General features: G+C 42.3%; 1 protein-coding gene across 3 annotated transcripts in view; it reads left to right on the forward strand.

Annotated features, from left to right (window-relative positions):
* nav3 (neuron navigator 3) overlaps nucleotides 1–22,973 on the forward strand; it is a 181,751-nt gene that overhangs the window by 58,186 nt on the left and 100,592 nt on the right. For all 3 annotated transcript variants that reach the window (XM_062382744.1, XM_062382745.1, XM_062382746.1), the window contains exons 4-5: nucleotides 16,455–16,527; nucleotides 21,592–21,766. In XM_062382744.1, coding sequence (XP_062238728.1) covers nucleotides 16,455–16,527; nucleotides 21,592–21,766 — 248 coding nt within the window. The remainder of the gene's footprint in view (nucleotides 1–16,454; nucleotides 16,528–21,591; nucleotides 21,767–22,973) is intronic.

A 22,973-nucleotide genomic window follows, 5' to 3' on the forward strand; every position in this document is an offset into this window, starting at 1 on the left:
TTATGCAGTGTCGGTTTGCCCTGGCATCTGCCCTCCTGCCATTAAAAGTGACTAAAGCCGCTGGGTTGTTTTGGCGTGTTTTCTCGGTGAGACGCTGTCGGCCCCTGTCAGACTTTGACAGTAGATTCATGAGAGGCTCAGTCCTTACTACTTAAAGCTTGCAGGATAACTTTTTTTTTCATTTATTGCACAATTCTGTCTCTCTTCCGCAAACATTTCCAGATCCCTAACCTCTGCCGGTTGGTTCTAACAGGTGACTGCCAGACAAGGGAAGTCAGTGGATGTGATTAAGTGTCATGGGATGTATGTGTGGGGGAGCGAGGAAAATTAGGGTCTCTTTTCAAAATGTACCAGAATGCATTTTACAACTGGTTTCACCCGTTCAGTGGAGTTCTCAGCTGTTTTATTATTTCCTGCCCGGTGAGTCCAGCTGTAGTGGGAGCAGTCGCTGTGCAATCTGCTAGAAGAACAACATTAAAGAACCAGGAAGGGAGAAAATGTAAAGGTCCTGTCATGTCATTGTGCGGGTTCAACCTGCCCACAGGCAGTGAACGGAAAGATACACTCCTGCACGTTTATTTTTCTTGTCACGTACAGTGATTCTGCTCCTGGTGAGAAACAGCTGAGTCCAGGCTAACGCACCAGTCACCAGGGGCGAGCTGCCGCAGCACTGCAAACATGTGGCTCGAGATGCCAGCGACCTGTGTGTGTGTGTGTGTTTGCCTGTGTGTGTGTGTGTGTGTGCGTAGTTAGCTCTTTGTCTCAGTCACTTACTGAGCCCATTGATCCACCACCTGCTCTGACCACAGAGGGTCCGGCCAGCTTGAGAAAATTAAGTTTGAGGAAGCACAGTCGCTTATGGAGTGGAGGCACGAAGGGAAGGAAACATCTGACACATACACACACATCACAAACAGTTAGAAGGCCCACTGTTTGGAATCAGCTCCTGATGTGACAGGTAAAGAGTTTGCCTGGTTTATTAATCTGATTACATGTATGCTGTGAGCTGAGATTGCATCAAGATATTTGAGACACCAGTAGTCAGCAGCATCAAGTACATTACTGTTATAATATATTTAATGTATTGTTGATATTGGTGTTATCTAATATCTACATAGTGTAGAAAAAAGAAAAGGTGCATGGGCTGGGGTGTAAACAGTCAATTTCCCATTGGTCTCAGTTTGTACAGTCAATTTGTGGTATGAGAGTTTTTTCCGAAAGTTTAACTACCAGTGAATCAATTGAATCTACGCGTGAAATCTTATCAATAACATATAGGGTAATATGAGTTATTTAGTAGCAAGGTATCAAAAGGAAGTAGCCACACAGCATATGGCAACACAAGTGGAATTTCCTAAATCAATCAGAAATCCAGAGGCAGTTAAAACTCAGTTAAATGAAATGTAGTTGCTGCGTATAATGATTCATCAAAAGCGGTGGAATCTAATGTCTCGATAAATGAACATTTATTTCTTCACGGACCATTTCTGACACCGGAGAAGATTATTGAGCCCATAAGGCTCCACAAAGCTGCAGCAGGACTTACTGTCTGTCACCTCTGTTAATTCAGCATGACTTTTGAGAGTTGTCAAAAGTGCTCAGTCCTGGAATCACCTTTCTGTCAATGTGACGTCATGCTCACAGCTGATTGTGTGAAAAGTCAGTTAATGGGACCAAACCGACCAAACTACCATAAGAGATCAAGGTGATGATGACACATGAACTGACTTTTTTTCATTTTCTAACAACCTTTCCCCTGTCCCGAGCAATTTTTTCATGTTTGAATCATATTGACAACCTGAGCTGTGAATATTGGAAACCCGCCACTGGCCACGTAGCACCGACGTTAAGCGGTAGCAGCAGCTGTCAGCGGAGGGGCAGTCTGATTAACTTCCTCTGCACTGATTCCCCTCCGCTCGGGACCATAGATGATGATCCCGGAGTCACAAGTCAGTTTTTTCCTAACTGTTAGGCCACTGCTTTTCATTTGAGTGGACTGAGGCCAACTGAGCAGCTGCTGTAAGCACAGGAGCAGAGGCCAGCACAGCCCCAGCATCTGCAAACCTCCCAGCTCATCTACATACATAACACAGTCATTTTCTCTAAACCGCGTTCACAATGCAATAGATCCACAAACCAGGGGAAGGCCAACCACTTCCTGTGGAGCTAATCCAACAGAAGGAGTCATATGATGTCTGCTCAGGTTTGTCATAGACGTCTGTCGCCAACAGCCAATAAAAGCAATTCCTTTCACTTCCGTCAATGTTATTCCAATTCATGAAGCTCCAGTTGCATAGTCCCAGGAGTTGTAAGAATTTAACTATCTGATTGCCCTAAGAGCTCATGGGATAGCATGACAAAGACCATTGGAGTTATGAATTAATAACCATTCCCCAGATCTCCTTCCTCTACCTGCTCCAATTTGCTCTCATCAAGGACAGTATGTAAAAGACTCTGACCTTTGACCTCCTTACTGCTGCACTATAATAAAAACTATAAAACTATAAATGCCAAGGTCATATTTGGGTCAGTTTGTTTCTAATGAGAAATTGAATATGGAAACATCACAGCTTCATGTCCGATAACTTCTCTTAGACTTAGGCTAAAAAATAAATGATTGCACTTCCATGAAGTACATGTTCACTTATAGCTTGTTTATCCCTGATTTTAGTTTTTGGACTTAATGCTTTTAAAAAGCACTTTCTCACAGTTTGAATTGAGGATAGCCTTTATTAGGATGTAGATTTTCTTTTCCTCACTTTATTCAAGAGCATGGTCTTTCAGTTTGACAGCAGGACTTATCGATTTCACGTTTGTAAAGCATTAACTCCGAACCCTGCACTCACACTCAGATAGTCCCGGCCTAGATTTTCTGTGCTTGTGCTCAAACAGCTCGCTTGCACTCAGATATTTTGCTGCTGGAACCAATATCCTGCGCTCCAGCTTCAGCTCATATCCGCTTCTGGTTAGGTTAGGTAAGGTTAGGCTACTTTATTTGCACCCGTAGGTAGCTTCTGTGCACTTGAGCAAGGAGTCTGTCACAATTCCCTGACCTAAAAACCATGTGTAGTGTTGAAATCCGAAACTGTCCCACCTTCATAATGGTTTTGCATTAGACTCTTTCAGAGTCCCATAGGCAGTTACACAGGGTTACACAGTGCATAAAATAAATTAATCTGAAAGTGAAATCAATAAGTCCTGCTCTCAGACTGACACACCACAGCTTCTTGTAATAATTGAAAAATAAGTATCATTCTTCTTATAAACAAGTGAAACATTGACATTGCAAATGGAAATTTGATTCTCACATTTGAGGTCTGGCACTCAGTGTGGTCAGACTTGTTTAAAATGTCCTCATTTGGAATGCTTGGATTTGTTTGCCTAGAAAACGTAGAAAATGATTAGTGGGAGTTTGTTTATGAAATTGGGGGTGGGGAGCTCGAACACAGAACTGTTTCCAGGACCACGTGGATCTGGTCCCTGGGAGAAATCATCCTCAAGCGGCTTAGGTGACGAGAATGAGAAGTGACAGGAGCGTGTGCGAGGGGCTTTTCAACTCGGTGTAGATCTGAGTTCGGTTCAGCTTCTTTCCACTGCTTAATATGTTTCCTTTCACTAGTTTTCAGCTTTGCAATAGATAAGAGTAGAGATGGAAATTGTACAACATGGACGTATTCAGTGGCTACAGAGTGATGTGAGGCAGCTTCGGAGAGAGAGATGTTTACATCCATCAGAGGAAAACAGGTTGTGACTTACCTGCCGAAAAGTGTTTTCTCAGTTTAGTTTTCAATATCCTCTTCTGTTACATCTTTCACCCGTTGTAAACTACTTGTATATTTAAAACTAATTTATCTCACCACCTTCTCTCAGTGTAGTGTTTTGGATCAAGGCGCTCAGATTGTAAAAATATAAATGCCTTCTGTGGATTAAGAACCCGAAACACGGTTTGTGTGAATCCTTCAAACGTCTTACTCACCTCTCTGAAATCCCTCCCGCCCTCTGACGGTGCAGTTTCTCCCCCAGACATCCAAAGGAATGAGATGCACGCCGGCCAGGTTTTTGAAACGAGTTAAGGATTGGTGTTTTTTTATCTCCTCGGAAGAAATTGTGCTCAAACTGGGCGGGGGAGAGCAGAAGAGGCCCATTCAGCAGAAAATATTAACGCCATGCAACTCTAATCCTCATTATCATTAGCAAACCACCGAGAGCTTCTCTGCTATACGGATGACTGTGTGTTTTCACTGTCTGTGTGTGTGCATGTGTGCATGTTTGGCTTCCTGCAGCCTCATCAAAGGAAGAAACAAACAGTTGTCAGAATCCCCCACAAACTCAGAGATGCAGAGACATGTCAGCAGAAGGCTGCACAGGTCGGAAGAGGGAGAGACTGCATCACACAACTCATTACTTTAAAGTCAACCTGTTGCTTTTCATTTGTGGTATTGGACTTTCAAGTGTGTGTACTTGGATCGGCCATTCGCAACCTTGGCTCATGCCAAATCCGGTTTGATTAGACAGAGTGATTTCTCTGGCAGTAATGCACTGCTAAAGGAATAAAACATGGAAATGATATGTTGAGGAAAGGGGGAAATGTCCCTTTTTGTGAATTGAGCTGAAAATCCAGTTATTACCTGCTCTAGGGAGGTTCCTTCTTCTTTGTTATGTTATTTTGTTTTTTATTTGGCAAGATTTTTGCCAAAGCTACTGAACAAATTACCACAAAACTTGTTTGAACTAGTGAGTGTCATCCTACTTTAGCATCTGTGTACATTCAACAATAATGAATAATCCTCTAAAGGTAGCATGCTAACCAGCTTGGCTAGGATTAGGGTTTGGACAGGCCTGGGCCAGCGCATGCTTGCAGCAAGAATCGTTGGCAGAGAAATCTGCAAAAATAATTATACAATGCTAAATGTTCAGACCTTCACACTTGAAGTAAATTATTCAATTCAATTCAATGTTATTTGTATAGCTCCAAATCATAATATACATTATCTCAATGCAATTTACATTGAAGCTCAAGAACTTAAACTGTGTAATTATGTGACTTCCTGATGAAAATCGTATCGAAAGATCCCAAACTACTAAGAAACAAAGTGATGAATAAAACCATTAAACAACAGGCAGACCTATTATACCTCAGGAATACAAAACTGAAAAGTAGAGTTAGACTGTTGGGTGGTTTGACGTTAGCAGCAGGTCTGGAGTCGGTGCGCTGCCTTTGAGGCCAAATTGAGTCTAGGGTTTCCTGGAGACCATAAAAGACCCCTAGTCTCATCTGGGCGCCATCTGTTTGTAGCCTGCACACGAAGCCAGACACGAGCACAAACCACACGAGCCACTCAGCGGTGTCATCTTCACCTGCCTGAAGCTTCATCATCACCATGGCTCGCTGTTAATCTCTGCTTCTAATTGATCATGTTCTTAATTTGAGACGCTGGCCCTGGTCCCTGCCCGGCCCGACCAACTGGCATCTGTGTGACACCATTCCTCATGCACGGCGTTGATTTGATTACACCAGCTCTGGCTGTCAGGCGATTCACCTATTATGAGAGTCAGTTGGTCTAGAAACTCACCGACAAATGGATGATAGGAGCTCGGGGCTTCCGGAACATCCCTGATGTCATTGAGCGGGCCCGCTGATTGGCGGAGAGCGGTCTAAAGAGGGCAGAGGCAGATGGCCAGTTCAGACTGCAGCAACTACAGCTATTCAGGGGGAAATTCTAGAAACCAGTAAATCTCTTCTCGTTCACAGTCTGGATTCATGAAAGAGGGAGAAATGCTTAGGCAGCAGCATAACACAATAAAAAGCTTTGTAATCTAAATCATATTTAGGATCCATTACAGAGCCAACTGACAGTTTCTCACAATCAATTTAGAGTCTCCAATTAACTTATCCCAATCTGCGTGTCTGTTGGACTGTGATAGGAAGCCAGAGCACCCAGAGAAAACCCACACAGGCATGGGGAGTACATGCACACTCCATACAGGAAGACCTTAGCCAAACTGGGATTTGAACCGTGAACCTTCTTGCTTGCAATTCAACTATTTTGGCACACAAAGAAAAACCTCTGTCAGATGCACTTTTGACCATCTGCCTGTTGCCAACAACAAAGCTCATAACTGGATAGTGAACACAGTAGCTAAAGACAGATATTTCATTGAGGGCCTTTGTCTTTAATAATTTGCCTTAAACTTTACTGTAACACCATATCAGGTCAAAGCAGGCTATAAATAGGGTAACAAATCATGAAGGGCAGCTTTAACTCAATGATCTAACAACTGGTGTTTATCAATCTTTCTCTTTCTACCACATTATGAAAAAGCTGTGATCTATAGTCTTATTTTGTTTTCTTTTGGCAAACACACATTTGTCTTGTTCCAAATAGTACATTGTCAGAGAAAAAGGAAATAGGACAATATTTCAGTGCGTAAAGTTTTGAAAACAGTGCGTGGTGGATCCGTGAAACCCCAATTTGGGAGGTCTCGGCCCAGCTCCATGGACTTGGTCTGTAATCCAGCTTCCAATGTATGTCTGCTCAAGTGCCTCGGCAGCTGTTGTAGTAAAACTCACCCTCACGCCGTGTGAACATTACCCGCTTCATTCTCGGACTCTTGTGAATGTTCTTTTTCCTTTTTTTTGCAGCCGGTTGTTTTTCTGTTTGTGGACGAGGTGTGTGTTGTGGAGCACAGGTCGATCCTCTCATGTGCCGGCGGCTTGAGGCGGGCACCCAGGGACTTATTAAAGGCTCACTTGTAGCCTAATAGGAAGCTTTTAATCTCTCATTAGAAGGGAACGACTTGGGCAGATGTTCTGTTGAGGGAGCAAAGCTCTGGCTTGTTAAACTGGCACAGCGAATGACTTTTGATCGAGTCCTGAATCTTTGATTCCGGCACACCAGCTGCAGCTTCTCGCCACTTTTGTCCACGTCCCTTTACCCACCGTGAATGTTGCAATTAAGGAGCAATAAAGTTAAAGTGGATCACTCTTTCCTGGGTGTCCATCTGGTTTTAACTGCTGAAAATAGAAAATGTCTGTCCTTGTTTCTTATAAACACAGAAAACCAAATCCTGCTCCTGGTACATTTGTCTGGTTTTAAAATAAAGATTCTTCATCCTCTGTCGCTTGTCCTCACATTTAGTTCCTCACTGTCCAGCCAAGGACTCAACGTCAGCTTATTCTCTGCAAGGACACCTTTGTTTCTACTGTTACTGTAGCCTCCCATATCCCTGCCCTCTGATAACTCGACCCAGCTGGAACCCCCCCAACCACCCGTAGCCTGACATCGCAAGCGTCACGGCTGAGAATTATCACTGACCGCCCTCTCACTCCTCGCCGCATGAACAAAACGGGCCTTGTAGTCTGCTCGACAACTGTGTTATGTTTGTTCAAAAAGTCAAAGTTCACGATTCGAGGCTCGAATTTATTTTTAACACGTACTCCCAAAAAAATGCCGTGAATACTGCGCCGAGCGACTCTCAGAACTTCAGTCTTCAGACGTCTGTCAGTATAAGTACACACAGGAAGCTCCTGTTTATCACCGCAACCTTATAGTAAAGCAAACTGAAAGGAGATAAAAGATCGACCAGGAGAGCTTTCAAACTCCCCTGCTGCTCTGTAGAAGAGAGTTTGTCAGTTTAAATATTTTATGACACCTTTCCCAGAGAGCGGAGGATGCTCTTTCCCTTGATACAGCGATAAATAAGATTATATGCCGTAAATGACCCATACCAAAACTAGAAAGTATAGGAAGGTTTGATTAACCTGCCAAAAAAGGCGATTGACTTCTTTCTGATTGCCAGTAGAGGAGCTTGCTTCTCAATTTAAGGTGCATCAGTGACTCTCTCACCTTGCTAACCTGCCTGTGTTGCATTTTGCACAACACCAAAAAAAATCTGTTGCACGTTGCTCCCAAGATGTAAAAACAACCAGTACTAAACTTGAATGGCTATACTTGCGCCAAGACCCTGGAAGTTTAATTTGCTTCATACCATGATAGACAGTAGACTACAATAATAAAGAATTAGAAGAAGAATTTAGTGTGTTCACCCAGGTGTCATGTTTCCCTCACTACTGATCGGAGCTGAACTGATCAGCTACTTTGACCGGGGAGTGAATTATAATTGCATCCATTCCCATTGCAACCCAGATCTTAGCAGGTGTTAGTGTGTTTTAAATAGGCTTTATGTTATGATTTAGTCATTTGAATTGAAATTCTTTATTTAGATGCTACATTAGCAAACTCTTGTTTGTCCTGAAGGGCCACATGAGACTTAAAGGTCAAATTAAAGAGAAGTACATTTGCACATTACTGAAGTTACAGTTCGGAGGCAAAACACATAGCGGGGGGGGGGGGGGGGGGGGGGGTGAAATTGAGCCGGTGAGTCGGATTTATCACCGGAGACTGACCACTGCAGCAGAGGAAACGCCATGTGACATTTAACATCTGGGAAAAGCTGGTGTAAAATCTGCAGCTCTGTTTTATTGGACACCCAGGAGAGAGAGAGCGAGAGAGAGAGAGAGAGGGAAAGAGAGAGAGAGAGAGAGAGAGAGAGAGAGAGAGAGAGAGGCTATTTTATTTAAAAGAGACGCACAAACTCACAACATAAATAAGATATACTATATACAACATAAAATACCATGTATATAACATGATATACAAAGATCCATAAAAACAGCTATTTGAACTCAATGACCTTCGAAGAAAAACAACCACGTCTTATTCACCACGTTCTTTATGATGAATTTTTAGATGTAACATCAATTCGATTTTTCTTTTTCTATTTCATGTCCAAGCTGCATAATACGGATATAAAGTTAACGTAAAAATAGAAAGTTGTCAGTAACTGCAGTGGCCTAAAGACTACTGCGGCAAATTATAACGATGCTCTATATAGTTACTGTGCATGAGCTCTCTGTTCAATGCCTTAACATAAGATATGTTATTTTCCACACCGTTTACCTCCATATAACTTCCTGCTTCATTTAAATGGCTCATAGCAGGTTCAGTAAAGCACATTACGACCGAAGCAGTGAATATGACTTTAGTATATTCATCCCATCACCTTTATTATATTTAGTGTGGGCATAAGCCCGTATAACTAATATTTCCTATAGCCAAGCCCCTTCTCATGAGATAGACGCTCACTTGCAGTTAAAAAAGTGTCTTCTCCTGAACCAGTATTTCAACGTGTGTTATTCACAAACAGCGCAGCATTACATTTTATTAAGCTGCATTTTATGCAAGTCAACTAAACTTTTGCTATTCTCATTTAAACCTGAAAATATCTGGCCAATCAGAGCAGACTGGGTTTTTATTTGGAGGGGACCTTAAAGAGACAGGTGTTTCAGACAGAGGCTGAAAAGAGGAGCTGCAGCAATGGACAGTATGAGGAACTATATTCCAGCTTCTACGGTTGCCCAAATTAAGTTCAGAAGCCTGCAAATACAAAAATAAGCCGCACATTGAGCCATAGCTCCTTGTACTTTGCTGTCTGCACTTAAATAATAGTTCATGAGATGGCATTCCTTTGTTTCTATCTGGGGCAGCAGGACTCAAATAAGGAGAATCAGCAGTGAGCAGCCGTGCTGTGAAGATATTTCTCACCTTGCCTCCTAGCTGGTGTGCAGGTTAAGCAAACAGATGCCTTAGAGTCAGCGGCCTAACCTCACTGACCCTGAGAGAAGCAGCCTCAGACAGGTTTGACAGCAGAATGTGCTGCTAATGCTCCTCATCGTGTCGGTGACGGTCTGTAACAGGTCTGTTGCAGTGTTTGTGTGAGACAGAAGGCAGACCCGTCACTCCAGCTCGCCATCAAGAAACACTTAACATTGTACTCGCGCCCCTGAAAACATCCTCCCCTCATTTTTCCTCCCCTGCTACTCAATCAAATGTTCTCCGCTGTGAAGAATATTAATAATAAGACAACAACATCTCCTCTCATCCCCTTGTGATCTATTACTCACAGAACCATCAACTGAGATGAACTTAACTGTGCTTAGATTCCTGATTATACATCTCAGTACCTTTCATCCTGTAACTTCCCTTCTGCCCAGTAGAAACTGGTCCATGGTCACAGCACCAGACCGATTTGAATTTGCAGAATCAGTTTGTGGGCAGCAATTCAGAGAGCCGCAACCAGTCAAGCATTTTATCGATTTGACATGTCCCCTTGGGCTCATGGGGATTTTTTGTTGAGTCAAGTCACGTCACTTGGTTGGGTGACAATATTGCATTGCATTATGGTAAATGCAGGATCCACTATTTTATAAGCTTGAGCCACACAACGGAGTCAATGTCAGGGAACCTTCCTTCATTTTTATGGAAATGAAAAGCCTGATTGATGGACCATATGCTTTTTATATTAATACGCCTTTTACAGTACAGGCTACATTCACCCTTTCAAAAACATATTCAGAAAGCACTTCTATACCCAGATATGCTTCTGTTACACAATTGTCAGGGTCAATTTGGGATTCAGTATATTTCCTAGGGACACTTCAGACTGGAGGTTCTGGTACCCTCTACTTTATGGATGACCTTCTCTACCTCTTGAACCACAGCCGCAAGGACCACAGGTCGGGCAGGATAGTTAAAGGTTTCTGTTGTGTTGTTTTCATTTATCGGATGTTTGATCACTCATTTTTCGAATATACCTCAGGAATAGAATGTCCACGACAGAAAAAGGGGACAGATGAAACAAAATCTGCTCTAACTTGGCATCAGTTGATGCTGGTGTTTAGTATCATTAACAGAAGTGATAAGACAAAATGACTTTAGTAATGAAAAGGGATTTAACAGATTAATTAAAGTGACTCGTTGGTCTCCTTCTCGCTCTGCCACTCACTCACACAGCCGACACACACATGCACACACACCGTGTCTGGGCAGCAGATGCGCGAAGCCGCATGGACGCCCTCCAAGTTATTTGATGCTGTAAACATCTGAAAATCAACCACCATATATAATTGAGACATCCGAGGATATAGGCCTGTGTTGCCATGCAGATCCTGTTTATTATTCATCATGTGTGTGTTTAGAGTCCCTAAAGAAATAGGAATGTCACAGGCAGTAAAAGCCTTCAAGGAAATGACGGAGAGCAGCTTGTTTTGTCTCGGCTACTTGAATTGATTCATTTTAGTTTGGCTGTCCTCAGTAAGGAAAGGTTTTGTGACGCTCTGGTTTCATAACATTTACGTTGTGATGAATGCACACTTTGTACCCAGGCAGGGTCAAACCTGTGGTGTCTCTCGAAAAAAAAACTTTTATTCGTATATTTTAGATGAGACAGACCATGTGATCGATTTCAGTCAGGAAAGTACGTGAGTATGGGGCCTGCCACCGTGATTAATATCACATTAAAACAGCTGCCATATCCAGATGAGAAAAAAATGTCTTTACTTTAAGTTTTGCGATGATGGATTATGAGGAAGGATCTTTTAACCCAGCCTCCCCTCTGCCCATCAGCTGCTCTTAAACTCTGTTCATTTGATCTGCTTGTATGCATTGTCTGTCAGCAGCTGCCTGGTAGGGCAGGGTGAAACAGGAATCGATGGACTGTTAGGGAAGAGACGTGTCAGACCCCCAGTCTGAAGAGAGACGCTCAGGGAGCAATGATAGACAGGGAGAGAAGAGGTTTTTCAAAATGTGTCAGTGTACTCAAGAGCTCCAATCTGCCATGTCCTGCAGATTCTTGCCCATTAATGGAGAAAAAAAATCCACATACAAACAATTCTTACTTTCTGTTCCCGAAACCTTGAGGCTGCAAACCAGCTCTGCAATTTGAAAGCAGCTCAACTCAGCAGCAATGATAAATATTGTATATTCAGGCCTTTTTTTTCAAAACCATCACAGTCGTGTCGCACCACCATGATTGATGAGCCTGGCCTCATTAGGTTTCCACTGGCAAGATGAATTAATAAGTGCAAAATGTGTGTATTCATCTTCTTGACGTTTTGCCATATGCAAGAAAAAAAAACATTGATACAGAGATGTCAGAGGCAATGCAAATTTTGTTAGCTTCAGCTTGATTTTAATCTGCAGGGAGATAAGATTGAAAAGGCAATACAGTGATATACACAATATAGATTGATTTATTTGTGTTCACCTGACTCATAAGTTGAATTTGAAATAGAAGTCTGAAGAGACGCTGCAAAGCCACTCAGGTCTCTACTTTTCCTTAAGAAACACAAACAGGCTCTAATGTCTGTCTCTTACCCCCCTCGTGATTAAGGTTCCAACCACCACGACAAGATTTAAGTTCTGTTTTCATTTGGGTGTTAAAATAAATAATAAACACTGACAGATTTCAGAGAGTAATTACAGGGTTCCAACTAAAACAGATAGGAAAGACAAATGTAAGGTAAATTGGAGCCAACTGAGTCATCCCAAGACTTAGTCACACTGTGTTGTAGCTCTGTTCGTGAAGCTTTGGTATTTTGAGAAACCGACTTAGGGATTTAAGGTGCCATGTATTTTCCACTGAATATGTAGCATTTTGCAGTAAAACCCCTCAATTATAACGCTGTGCTCATGTGACGCCTGGTTTTCCATTCCTGCCCTGGAGGTGGTTGTTTTCTGTCCCGCAGGAAGTGGTAATTGAGGTGTTGGCTCGTTTGTATGTGACAGTTGCATCTAAGGGATAAACCTTTCCAATTCCAGCCATCGTGCACCAGTCACTCGATACCTTTTAGCAGCCCAGGACACTTTTCTCAGGCAGAGGGCCACGTGAGGAAATTATGCTGCAGATCTAGCAAGTGTCTCATTTTGGGTCTCACCATGTCTTACTGGTGTGGAAAGAGTAAATGAATATACTCATGTAATGTAGACGTGCTACATGTGAGCTGGATAGATTTTTCCAAAAGCGACTGAGTCATTTTGTCACAAAGAGTTTTTCCTTTCAGATTCAGTCTAAAAATCTGTTTTTTATGGAAGAGAAAAACTTAGAAAGTTGCAAAATAGAAAATGCAAACAAAAATCTAAAAGACATCTCTCTTGTTGACTTCAATAGAATCTAAACAAATTATCTACGCAAATCCATAGCAGTGATTTTATGTGTTTTAGCTAAATTATCATCTTCACAGATATTTGACAATGGATAGAACTTGAACTTGTTTCAGGCAGCCACTGGTTTCCATTATTGCCCCATTGGTAATGCAAAAATTAGGAAAATCCTATTCAAGTGAGGTCATCCAATGGAGATTTTGGATTGCTGGGCATTTAAGTGCAGTTTAAGTGCTAACTGATGCAAATCGATGATAGTGAAGTAGCACCAACTTGTAAAAGCACAGGTTGCCACAACAGGTTTAACCTGATTTTGCTGGTCAAGTGTCTGTTTCATCAACATGAATTAAACATTAATGTAACTATGTAATATATATATAGTTTCATTCATAATTCGTAGAGCTTTAGCAGTCATTGAAGAGCTACCACATTTTATATAAAAAAACTTCTCAATATGACAGCAAGCTGGCCACAAGCAGCAGAAGTCAAACTACACAAGGTGACACATTCCCAACGCAGACAGGAAGTTTAAATACAAAACAAGGAAGTACTGTGTTTGAGCACTTCCTTGTTGCTGAAAAACCCAAGTTCAATACCACCGCCTTTTGTTACGTGAACACAGTCACGTATATTGTATATAACAGGAATATCTCAGCTTTGTGTTCTCTGCCTATATTTAGTCAATTAAATCTTTCAACACTTATATATTGCAGCGGTAAGTGGTCTCACCCTCAACCAGGCCTCGTCCCACTCAGCCACAGCAGAAGCTATTCACCACTCGGTTGCCTGTGTCAGCTGGAATGGGATATTTGGGCTTTGTGGAGTGGCTCTGTAAATGAAACATAGTTTAATTGAAACTGATAATCACTGAAAAGCTAACAGCGCCCCCTCATTATTCTTCCAAGCTCAGTGGCAAGTTTCCTTCCCGCAGTGCATGTTGCACACGTGCCCTCCTGTCACTCCTCAGTCTGCGTTCCCTCTTCCCTGCTCTAAGTGCTTCATGATTGGGTGAAGTGCTCCTCATCAAAATTCCCGTTTCCAAATTGCTTTTAATGGCTTATGTGGATCCGTCCGATGCCAGCCTGCATCGGAAAAATAAACGATGTCGGTTTCTTGAGAAGCTGTTGCACGCTGCCACAAAGCCAAACCACCCACCAAACTAGCAGTTAAGCACCGCCAGAACCCTGCGGAACACTAATGCCCCGTCCGTCATCAACGCCTTCAATCATTGTTCCGCTTGTTTACGTCATTTTGGAGTTAATGCCGACTGAAAGCAAACAGCGGTTTCGTCTAAAGGCCTCCGAATTTATGGTTGGATTGTCAGTTGAAGGCTCAAAGAAAGAAAGCATCACTGATTCCTGTCCTCCTTTAAAAACGGATATCTGTGTCCGACTCAGGAGATTTACTTTGCGTTTATGAGTTCACTCCTTCTTGTCTTTATCAGCCATTAAACCAGCCTTCAAACACACACATGGACATGCTCGCTGCCTGTGGAACAGATGCAAAGTGCTCTAAACTGTTTAATGTAAATGTTTGCATCTGAATGGGTCTAACTGACTTATTCCTTGATTTAAAAAGTGACTTTCAATGCAAATATCATTGACTACAAATCATATATGTCTAAACGCTGTTTATAATGGAAGATTACGTTTTTAGAACCCCCACAGCTCACATGATCCTGCTGCTTGGTCTAATTAATATATTCACAAATGCTGCTCCGCACATGTCTCTCAACACACCAACATCTGAGAGCGTATGTGTGGGATAACCAAGAGAGCCAGCACACATGTCAGCATGTGGGAAGGGAATATATGGAGGGCCACATGTGAGGGGGTTTGGTGCCTGTTGGGGGGGGGGGAATCGTGTGTGTGTTGTGGTGGGGAATGGGAGGAGGTGAGTCCTGTCAGCAGATGGAGGAGCTCTGAAACCTGCTTTCAGACAATATAAAGGGCAAACTACTTGTTTATGTTTAATTGCCCCTTTATTATACAGGACAACGGTAGAACAATAATACAAAAACTTCAATAAAGTATTAAAAGTCGCATCAAACAACACACTAAACTTTACCGAAGCGATCATAGGAACGGTTGTAACTTTAACACCTTTGATTTAGCTTGTAACCTACATCAGTTCAGCTTCTCAGACATAGTGAAAAGTGCATAGCGACCTGTATTGGCTCACATATATCGTTAGTGCTGACTTGAGCTGAACACTTTCTTGCAAGATCATGAAATTATTAGACAGACAACTTGTCGTAAAAGTGAAATATTGGGGTGAAACATCTTCCGGCAATTTTCAGCTGAATCGAGTTCTTCTCAGATCAAATAGAGCAAAGTTCCGACAGTTAAAGACTTGAGCCCACAGACTGATTTGTATTCAGTTGTAGTGCAAAGAAGTAAAATAGTTTGTGATCTCAATCAAAGATTTACTTATGCTGCAGATTGTCCCAACCAGAAAATATTTGCACTCATTAGAAAGCAAACTTCATGAAATTACCCACCCTCTCTGGCTGTCTGCATCATTAAGGCACAGGCAAATTCTCTCTATTGTAGAAAATGCCACTGAAATTCACATTATTAAACCATTGAGGACAATAGAGTTCAGCTCAATGGGAGCAAGAGAAGAACCAGCAAGTATCCAAATGAGCTGAGTGCAGAACTGTCTCATTATCCCGGTTCTACAAAGTCTCCCTCTCTCTAATAAAGAGATACAGACACACTCAGTGAACAAGCATTAGGAGAGCGAGAGAGAGAGAGAGCTCTGAGGGAGTTACAGCTCATGAATCTTTGTTGGACGTCTGGCCGAGTTGCCCAGCCTGCTCTTTGTGTGGCCTTGGCACACAGCGGCAAAGCCCAGCACGCTGACCTTTAACCCCGTCATAAAAAAGGCCTCTTGAGGGGCGTTGGCGGCTCACCACCATGCTAATGAAGCCACCCATGAGCGTGTGTCAAGGAATGCGATATTAAAAAAAACTTTAACTATGAGCCTTTGTGAAACTGATACTGGTCTTCAGAGGTGACAGTTGACTCTGTTGTGAAAGGCCTTGAGTGACCAACACACGTTGTGTTTAAATATGCATTTATAACATATTCTCTTATTTTGTGTGTCTGAATGTCAGCGCCTGTATAAGGACATTGGATTAAATCTGTGTGTCTGCTGGCATTCTGTGTGCTTATGTGGGTGTGTGCCCTCCTTGATTACATGGGTGTGTGACATGCCCCGGGTTGTGTAGGTGGCGATACACTGCGGTCAGTATGTCACGCTGCCGGGTCTCAGGGCCAAGAAGGGGTCGGATAATAGCCACACAATGACGTGCTTTATGGGTAATAACACTGATCATCCTCATCCGCTGCGTCCTCTGCCCCGAGACATTTAGGCTCATTGAATGTTAACTATCGCCACATTCTTGCGTGCGTGTCCATTGTGCTGACTGTCTGACCATCTTCTCAACAGATTGAAAATGTGGACGCCTGCCTCAGTTTCCTGGATGCCAGAGGAGTGAATGTACAAGGGCTCTCAGCAGAAGGTAAGAGGGAATGAACAATATACAATTCAAGGGCCTGAATGAACTCCTAATTATATCAGTCAAGCAGCAGAAGCTCCCTCTTGTACCCATAATTCCTCAAACAGGAACATTTATTTGGCTCCAGACATTTTTTGGGGGATAGTTTTCCATTACTTCACAGTATCAAAAAACCTATTCTTAAGACGTACTATTTAATTTCACACCAATGGAATTCACCACGTCGGTATCATTGCAGGGGTGCTCAGTTTCCTCAGCCCCAGATTTCACTAGGCAATCATTAGAGCATCAAAGTGGATTGTGGGAGGATAGAATCTGCAGAGAGGGATTCGCCTTCTGTCCATCAGGGTACATGGTTCATATGACAGCTGTGACACAGGACAGGGTTCAAATTACTGCTAAATTCTAAACTATTTGCTAAATTATTTAGTTTCCCAACTAATCTTGACTCAAAATTCCCTGAAGGTTTGTAAATTATTCCAACTACAGTTAGTTTTCTCACTACATGGATAGAGCAGCTGTAAAAATCTTACTGGTGCATCCCAGCAAATGTGTTGTATTCAAACACATCTTAAAATCACCAGAATTTCAATACCAAATTTTTGCCAGGCACCAGTTAAATGTTAAAAAGAAGTTATTGCTTACGAATGTTTTTCTTTTGTAAATCTTTTGAAACTGTACAATGCTAATAGTTTATAACCCTCCATATAGAAGAGTTAATGCAGATGAATTGACATAAATCACCTGTTGCTGTCCTCATACCACAAATTCATCCTTCTTGATTGAAATGTAAATGACTGCATCATCTGCAGAGAGGTGTTTCAAACAGGAGCATGTACAGTAGGTGAAGAAAACCCCAAAACAGTTCTTTCTGTCGGGGTTGTCTTTGCTGTCTCAAGTTAGCACATCTCATTTTCTCTACCAATAAGTGTCTGCAGCTGTTGTTTAGGACCTATGCTGACCCAGACCTCATGTTGGTTCTGCTCCCATTTAAACGTTATGGAGGTGAACGTGCCCTTGACCTCAGCAGCAGCAGAAAAAAATCTGAGCGCCTGACACACTGACCGACAGCTCTAAATCCCGTCGCCCCCAATGCAGCACTAAAAACAGCAAAGTGACTCACAAGGCCTGGAATTTCAAAGTGGGTCTGTAAATATATGGGCTATTGGGTTACTCTGTCCATCGGTGTTGCTGCTGCATTTCATCACTCCCTTCGCTCAGCCCATCTTTCCTCAGCCTCACTCGGGCCTTTACCGGCCTCGTTCTCAAAGACTTAACAGTCAGTGTGCGATTGTGAGTAAAGTGAGATGGCTGTGTCTTCCCTCTCATGTCTCGAATCAGCTCAGAGGTCGCCAGATTTTGTTTGCTGGCATATGCTGCTTTTATTATGTTTAGGCATGGAAATAAAAATGTGGAAGGGTCATAATGTGAGTACAGGAACCTAGACCTTATTTATTGTAAAAAAAAAAAAAAAAAGAAGCTCCATAGAAGTCTCCTTGCATCTCTCTGGTGGGAGGCTGTAAACTGAAGTACCGGAAAAACTCTGGTGTAGGAGTGTTGGTTCCCCCGCAGACGTTTCCGCGAAGGGACGTTATAGACTATAATAAAAACCGAGGCCAAATCCTGTTTTTTTTCCAAAATGCTGGAGGGGCGTCAGAATATGATGGGAAAAAAATTATGGAAGATCCTTCATGATTTTCACCTTAATATACACCATACGTCTGGGTATTGAGATGAAATTATTTCTTCAGACACTCATGGTCCCCAGATAATTAATTGTGATGACTGACCCCTGCCCCGCCTTGCCTTTAGCCGCAGTGTGAGGTTGGCAATTGTTGTTTCAAGTGAAACGTCTTGACTACTATTGGCTGGATTACCATACCATAAACATTTGGCACAAACATTCATGCCCCCATTTTTAATAGTTCTGCTAATCCCTTATTTTTCTATCTAGCACCATATATCTACTCAAACATTGGCATATCAGCCTTGTCATTGTTAACATGTTTATAGCTACACCACCCTGGTCTGGTTGTGAAGAAAAAAATGCTCCACATCCTCAACTGAAATTCACATATGACCCGTTTATACAGAAATATATCAAAAACAGCAAAGATTTTATGGCGTGAAATGTGATAATTATCCACAGGAAGTTCAGTCTGTCGTTTCAAAGCAGGTGTAAAGCCCTTAAACACACATTTCCTGCTGTTGCTAATGGGCTTCAGCGAGGGGTCTCCTACAGCGGGTCATTAAAGCTTCTTTCCAGTGCAGGCTCTCTGAAACTGAGATCTTAGCTGAGCAAGCTCCTCTTGGTTGTAGAGGACAACCCACAGTACGCCCTGCTCACCACAATAAAGGGCATGCCCCAAGATCTCAGTTGGTGATTATTCTTTTTTAAACAGGTCTGATTTCATTCGTCCACTTAAACACTCATGTGTGCTGTGTCAGCAGGAGGCTACCCACTTGTTCTCTGAGCAGAAGGTCATGCCCGGGGCAGGTGTGAGGCTTAAAGTTAAGGTTTATTGTAATGTCTCTACTTCGTGGCTGCAATAAATGGGCTGGAAAACTAAAAACCTAACAGTGAAACAATAGATCCTATTTGGGAGGCGAACAAATGAATTAAAGAAATACAACTTACATGAAGGAGCTGAGAAAAAGAGAAAACCTGACTGGACATGTATTGTCTCTGGATTAAACCCAAGAACAGTTAATTAAATAGGTAAAACCAGAATATATAGTCCTTACTTGTCCACACGGTATTTGTCTTTAACATTGCATTGCTCGGCTGTGCCAGGACCTTTTCCTCACCTCCTCCAAATTGCCCTGTGACTCATCTAATAAGTAACCTGTCCAAATAAGAAGGAATGATTGAACGAAGCCATGTCGACCACTTAAAAGTCCTCCAAAAGCAGAGGCACATTTTCATTGAGCGCGAGCCAAGAAGAAACACTTTTCAAATCACTTCTACACCGCTCCAGAGCGGCAACAGTCTTCCGGCTCTCAGTGGATGAAAAGGCTGAGTTTGAAAATGTCTAATGGGCGATTTTCCGAGATTTAAATTTTTTCCAAAACTCCCAGACACTTCCAAAAAAAAGTGTTTCTCTAACATCATTCTGGAAGGAAGAGTCGTTGATGGGGTTTGTGCCTGGCGCAAGTGAGAGAGCCCGAGATTCTTTCTGACACTTTGGACATGACATACACTTTTTAAGGAACCCCTATGCACCTGCCTCTTCATGCAGTTATCCTGTCACTGGATGGATTTACTTTTTTAGCTCCACACTGAACAAAAAATCTAAAGACGGTGAAAAGCTTCAGAGATAATTCAATTCAGAAATATTAAGACCAGCCGGGAGCAAAAACAAATACGCTTCTGTAAAAAAAATAACTGACAAATATTTGACGTTTCTATGAAACAGGGAATCTATTTTGAATTAACTGATCATTTAACCCTTTCTAATGTTTCTATACAAATAAACAGTACAAGGTAGTTCCTGAAATCCCTGGTCAGTATAACCTTGGTGCAGGTCTACACTTTGCAAAGGCTTTCAAAGGCATATAACACATAAATGGGCTGTTCTCTAGCTGACCCTGACCTGGAAGGCAGCTTCCCTTCGGGGACCAATGAAAGATTTGTATTGTCTTGTCCTCATGAGTGTAATCTTTAATAATTTGAACAGTTTCAGTCCAGAGCAGCCCTTTGGTTGGCTGATTCTGCAGCGTTGTCTCTCTGCAGCACAGAAAACTCTGCTGTTAAGACCCTCTCTGAGGTCCGGTATAAATTACCACCTCTGGGTGTTAGAAAATGGAAAACAACCCTCAAGAGATTAATCTTCTCTAACATCCCCACTCCCCAAACAGCCCGGCCATAGATGACTGTAGGAGAATGCTTGAGCCTCACCAGATTGAAAAATGGAGCAAAAAGCCCCGCGTCAGCCGCTGCCATCCTTCCTGTGCCTCAGCGTGCCAGCTCTCACTGAGGGGTTTGATATGAAAAGTCCATTTCACAAATGGGTGCTTTAGCCTCTGTGATCAATTTTTCCTACTCTGTGGTGTGACTACTGAATCCCATCTCGGCTGTGTGTGCAGGAGTCTCTGAGAGACGCATTTGTTTGAGTTTTGTCTTAGATGAACCCGAGAACTGTTGAGGATAAGTCGAACACTCAAAACAAAGTTACCAGCGATTAAGGAACTTTCTTGCTGCTGCCAGCACAGCACATTTAAAAGTTAACTTCATCTGCAGCGCCGGAGCTTCTTGGAGATGTGATACCCCGACCATGAATATAAACATGAATGTAATTCAATCTGGTTCATTTTCACTATCAAATTATTTGGTTTATTGCATTTCATCCTATTATTGTCCTCTATCTGTGCTGTTGTTTTCTAGTTTGTTTCATTTCAGCTGCACTTCAAATAGAGAAATGCAACTCAGCTGCTTTTGTTTATTCTTTTTGTGTCTCATCCCTTTAAATACAAATGCACAATATTTTTTCAATTCTGTCGATGTGCAACCACAACGCCTGCAAATACACAATCAGTTCCTCATATCGTTGCAAAAGCAGGAGTGTAAAATGATGTTCCAGTTTTATATATTTGGCTGTTTTGCCTCAGTCCTGCCCTCATAACCAAGAACCCGAGCTGATCTCCTCCATCAGCCAGCTGCGGGTTAGCTCATGTAGAGCAGATGCTTTAGTCTGAACACACAACAACTGTTTGTTCTCGTCAGATTAAGTGTTTCTTCATGCAGAATATAATTAAATGACTTCACAGTAAATGCCAAAACTCTGAATATTATATAATGTGTATCCATTTCTACACTAAGCCAGTGTATAATTGCTCTTATAAAACTGTTACGCTTCTTGCACAACAGCTGCACTTGAGCTTTATCCCCAGATGATTTCTAACAGTAGGATACACAATACATGGTCTTTTAACAGAGAGGAAACTGCTTTAGATCTCAACAAATGAAAAAAAGCATTATTGTTTTCCAGGAAAATTACCGGGGGTGTTGTGTGGATTTATAGGACAGTGTTAAAATGTTTTTCTTTTGTCCATGGTTTGTCCCTCCAGAGATCAGGAATGGCAACCTAAAGAGCATCCTGGGCCTCTTCTTCATCCTGTCACGCTACAAGCAGCAGCAGCAGCAACAGCAGCAGTACTACCAGTCCCTGGTGGAGCTCAGCCAGCAGTCCAGCAGCACCGCACAATCCGCCAGCACCCACAAGACACAAGAGATGCAGTCCAGGTATGGTACCCTGTAGAAACTTTATATATATGATGGCTTGGGGCCTTGGGGCTTGGGTCAGATTTTAGGCAGAGGTACTCTAGAGGTCAGGGTGGAAAGCTGATGTCACTGGTTTGAATTAGTTTACCAATTATTTTTCCGGATGCATGCTAGTGGTCGACTGGTTTATTGCTTTTGGGGCCTTAATTGGGTCCAGTCAGAGCTTTTGTAAACAGGATATTGATGGATATGGACGTTTTTCAGTTGAAATAAATAACAGCCTTCACGGACAGAGGTTCCTCATTAAAAGCTCAAAAGGGATATGGCTGCGTCAGCTTTTTTAAAAGTATTTTTAATGCAGCCCTTGCGTTATGCTTATTCCCACTTTGGTTGAGGGATAAATTAAAGAATTAAAACCACACTTAACGTGATTGTCCATCAGATATTAAGCTACAGCCTCTGTCTGGAGGTCACACGATCTAACTACCAGCATCGTAAAAATTTAATTTGTAAAAAAATACACAAATTTAACAGATTAAACAAATTAGACATTTGTAACTGCGCTTTAGAGATGCTGGTGGATAGACTTCCACACACCATGGTGGAAGGACGGGACATGGGCCAAGAAATAACCATTTGAATTTGGCACAGAGCCAGAATTTTTGGAATCTCTTACTTTAATAATGTGCGAGTTCATCAATTTCCCAGGGAATATCAATGAATAAAAATCAATGAATCTTGCTGAAATAAATCAGGCATATTTACTGTACTGATATTACTGGGTGTACGCAGGTTGGTGCAGATCCAAGTAAAGATTGAGTTAACTTAAATGCAGCTTTATAAGGAGCCTGTTTGGCCTTGCTGGAGCCTTGCGTGCTTTATTGAGTGCCAATCTACTGAGTATAAAGCTCATGTTTATTTATCTTTATAAAGATAGGCCTGAGAGCAGCATCTAAAGGAAGGCCTGACATACCGCACATTAGCAGCATTCCCCCTCACTAGGTCAAGTTACAGCTCTGTTTGGCCGTGCTGCATGTGTGTGTGTGTGTGTGTGTGTGTGCGCGCACATGCAAATCACCGCAATAAGAGCAGATAGTCTCAGCGCTTGCGTGGACAGTACCTAAGTAAGATGATATCGTCGCGAGCTTTAGCCTTTCTCTGTTTGGACGGGCTAGGAAATGTTGGCCGCGCAGTCAGTGTGTCACACGCATGTGTGTGTACGTGTGGG

This window comes from Platichthys flesus, chromosome 23 (genome assembly GCF_949316205.1).
Source record: "Platichthys flesus chromosome 23, fPlaFle2.1, whole genome shotgun sequence".
NCBI classification, from domain to species: Eukaryota; Metazoa; Chordata; class Actinopteri; order Pleuronectiformes; family Pleuronectidae; genus Platichthys; species Platichthys flesus.